Source organism: Tarenaya hassleriana, unplaced genomic scaffold, assembly GCF_000463585.1.
Source record: "Tarenaya hassleriana unplaced genomic scaffold, ASM46358v1 Cleome1, whole genome shotgun sequence".
NCBI lineage: Eukaryota > Viridiplantae > Streptophyta > Magnoliopsida > Brassicales > Cleomaceae > Tarenaya > Tarenaya hassleriana.
In genome coordinates, this window is record NW_010960187.1 from 9,644,736 (window position 1) to 9,648,545 (window position 3,810).

At 35.2% G+C, this 3,810-nt stretch overlaps 1 protein-coding gene and 1 long non-coding RNA gene across 3 annotated transcripts in view; one reads left to right on the plus strand and one right to left on the minus strand.

Annotated features, from left to right (window-relative positions):
* Positions 1-719: 719 nt before the first annotated feature.
* Positions 720-2,234, plus strand: LOC109116872. 2 transcript variants are annotated; one of them, XR_002024445.1, is made up of 4 exons: positions 720-856; positions 955-1,557; positions 1,845-1,914; positions 1,987-2,234. It is a non-coding gene; the product is annotated as an uncharacterized LOC109116872 (long non-coding RNA). The 2 variants fall into 2 exon arrangements; XR_002024444.1 differs by having other exon boundaries at positions 955-1,914.
* Positions 2,029-3,810, minus strand: part of LOC104825451 (putative acyl-activating enzyme 19) — a 15,395-nt gene continuing 13,613 nt past the window's right edge. The window contains 3 exon segments of the mRNA XM_019203094.1: positions 2,029-2,121; positions 2,429-2,667; positions 2,761-2,870. Of these exon segments, the coding sequence (XP_019058639.1) occupies positions 2,445-2,667; positions 2,761-2,870 (333 nt within the window). The 3' untranslated portion in view covers positions 2,029-2,121; positions 2,429-2,444.

Here is a 3,810-nt window from a genome sequence, read left to right on the forward strand (position 1 = left end):
ACAGGAGAAGTACATTGAGAAAGTACTTCAACGGTTTCATATGGAGAAATCTAAAGTTGTGAGCTCACCTCTTGCTTCACACTTTAGATTGAGTTATATATATATACACACCGAAGAACGTGAAAGATCTAATTAGAGAAAATGTTGAGATCTATGGTAGACCAACAAAAATGGGGGAGGAAGGCGCACACAGACCTGCGGCGAATTGAAGAAAAACCCTAACATTTTTTTGTTATTTTCAAAATTACCCTTATATATAAATTAATTGCCAAATTAACCATATATTATTAAAATTACTAAAAAGTACGGATCGGATCGGATGTCGAATAATTTTATTTTGATATCCGTATCCGATCCGTATCCGACAAATATTTGAAAACCAATATCCGTATCCGATCCGTGAACTCCGGATATCCGAATTTTCGGATCGAATACGGATCGAATAACGGATCGGATCGGTTTTTTCGAATAATATGCCCACCCCTGATAACCGGTAAAAATAAAAAATTCATGAAATGGAAAAGATATTTCGATTTAATTATTTTAGTTGGATGAAAAATCATTATATTCGATATAGATTTTTGTAATTCAATTCTGTTTTATTTATTAAATATTTATTTTTAAATTCAATTTAAATTAATTATTTTTTAAAAAATTCTACAATTTTAATAATATATTATAGGTTCCATTTATCAAAGCTTCTGGGCGAATATATTAAGAAGGGGAAACAAAAAAATAAAAAACCCGGGAATCTCGAGTTTTAGGGTTTTTGCCGGCGTTCGTTGTTCGGTGACCTCCATCGGAGAAAATGGCGACAAGTTCTTCTTCTGCTCGAGAAATCGATCTTCAGAGAGAGGTTCTTTCTCTTTCTCTCTCTCTCTCTAATGTTGATTTGTGTAGCACATCGAAATTCGTTGAATGGTACTGAGTCTGGGCAATTTCCGATGGATTCAGGTAAGAAGGCACGAGGTTGCGTTAGATGAGCTGAACAATCTCCCCTCTTCGCGTGTATGTTCTTCTAAATTCCCTGCGTTTTCTCCGTTTTTGGTATGCGTCTCTTATGTTTATCTTGTAGCTTTGTCTCCGTTCCAAGTAGATGGAGCTACATTGTTGGAAAATTCTCTCTCTGTGAATTGAATTATTTTTGTTTTTCTATGGGCTTAACCGATTTCTCAGCTGTTTTATGAATCTCCCCACAAGTTTTAGGGATTTGACATTTGTGACTATCTCCATATTCAGTTGATGAGCTATGTTTTCCTACGTTTTTAGAATGTAAGAATGGAAAGAAAACAAAGGGCTTTTGATATTTCTGTGGAATATCAATCAAGAATTGAGACCACACTCGCAGAGGAAGTCCAGTCCGTGGTCACTGGTTATTTCAATGCATCAGTTTGTCAGTTTGGGTGTTTGTTAAACATGGTTCATTACATATTGATGAACTCTAGCAAACACAGATATGCATAGTACAAGTCAAGTCATCACATAGCATTGTGTTTAGCTTCTTGAATGCCGTCGGTTCTGTAGAAGATCGCTTCGGGCTAAGCGGCAAAAAAAGTGGTACATGATTCGTTCTTTCTATACTCTTTGATCCTCTTTTATGCACGAAGACTGTCTCTACTTCTTATTCCGACACTTGGTAAAGACCCAGGTTGGTCATGTTCATGTAAGTGTGTATTTAAGTTAGTTACACTAACACTATTCGTTTTGGTGATCTGAAGTTGTAACTTTATTTGTTCGTTTACAGTTTAAATCCTTTCTGCTTGCTTATGATATGAAACAAAACATCGTAAGAGAGAAAACGCGAAATGAAATCAGACATCACTGAATCTGCTCTTGAATTTCAGGCTGTTTACCAGAAAAGCAGTAACCTCTTTTTTCGCACAACTGTGGAGAAACTGAAAACATCTGAACAAAGTAAGAAAAGTGCTTGTGTGAATCCATTTTGACATTGTAACATCTGGTTCTTGACGATGAAAATGTCTGCAGAACAACTTGACACAGCAAAAGCTGAGCTTCAGAAGCATAATCGCTGACGCGACGGCGACGGTTTTCTTTCTTGGCCGGCCCGTGAAGTTGCAGAGGAGTTGGTTTTTGCCTTTTGAATTAACGCAAATGAGTGGACTGCATATAGTATTCACAAGTAGTAGACGTGTGCTTATATAGTTTGCAAACCATGTGACGGCATTGCTGACTCTATATAGAAGTTTCAATATCCGTTGGGCCGACATTATTCATCACTGTAAATATTTTCATCTGAATATCGGACGTTGAAAGTAGACTTATGTAATATGATTATATATATGTTCAATCATTGCAAAACACAGTAAAATTGCAAAACTTGCCGAGGCTGTAGACGAAAAGCAGGCATTCTATATAGATAGTGTATCAACCGAAGTCGAGAAAAGGTTCAAATGGAATAGGTATTTACCTCGTTGGAGATGGAATTAGGTCGAGCATTCAAGAGAGAGGCAATGCACATTATCATCACGGCATCCCACAAAAATCCGACCACCAATCATCACCGGAGAAGAAAAAATGTTTGCTGGTAACTCCGATTTTGCGATTTCTTGTACCATATCTTCCTTTGTCTCGAGTGAGTCTCTGCTGAATTCGGGACTCACCCGAAGGATATGAACTCTTCCCGAGCTCGAGCATACACACACCAACCTGGAAATTGCTTAGAAACACAATGCATCATCAGTCTTTACAACATAAAAGGCTAACATTTGATAATATCCAATGGGCGCCCTCTTGCCTAACCTGTCTGATGCAAGCACTTGATCTGAATCAAAGTGTAGATTCTCGTCGATATACGTCGACGCAGTGATTGGATCCCCAATATTGTATTCCCACAATAGACAACCAGTTTCCTGAAATGAATTTTCAAACATTCATGATATTTGATGTTTTGAAACAAGCACTACAACAGCAAATCCGCTTTAGCGACCAGTTATTCACTAGAAAGCATTTCTGCCCCATTTCCACTGTCCTAGACTCAAAAGGACACCGAAATAGACAAGGGCAACAAAACGCACAACCGAGACATCCAAAAATTTTCCAGGTGTTCTCTCTTCATACGATGAAATACAGTTAAGCTTCTATATCAATTGCTAGGGGGTTGTGGTCCAAATTCAAGGGAGAATAAATGATATTTTCCTACACGAATTGTTTAAAATGTGATTTTTTCCTACACGAATTTTTAATTTAACAAAAAACTACACCAAATTATCAAATGTGCCAAATTGATACACGAACTACCCAATTTAACTGCAATTTCCTACACAATCCGAATTGGGTGTTAAAAGTCCGTTAACCGATGACGTGGCATGCCACGTGGCGTATGACATGGCATGCCACATGGAAAATTTTGCCATGTCATCATGCTACGTCAGATTTAAAAAAAAAATACAAAAATCCGAAAAATTACAAAAAATAAAAATAAAAATAAAAAATAGATTAAAAAACAAAACAAAAAATCCGAAAAAAAACTGAAAAAAATAAAAATAAAATAAAAATAAAAAGTAAAAAAATACACATATATACATATATATTCATATCTATATACAAATATAAACATACATACTCATATATATGTATATATACTTATATATTTTTTATTATGTATATATATATATATATAAGAGTATTTATGTTTATATTTGTATTTCCCAATATAAAATTTTAAACTTAAATTGATTAATTAATTGGAACTAATTGATTGAGTGATATATATAGATGCTCAAACAAACAAAAAAGGGTCCGCACATACATCAAATTTGGAATGTTCTTTATATTTATATTTATGTGCAC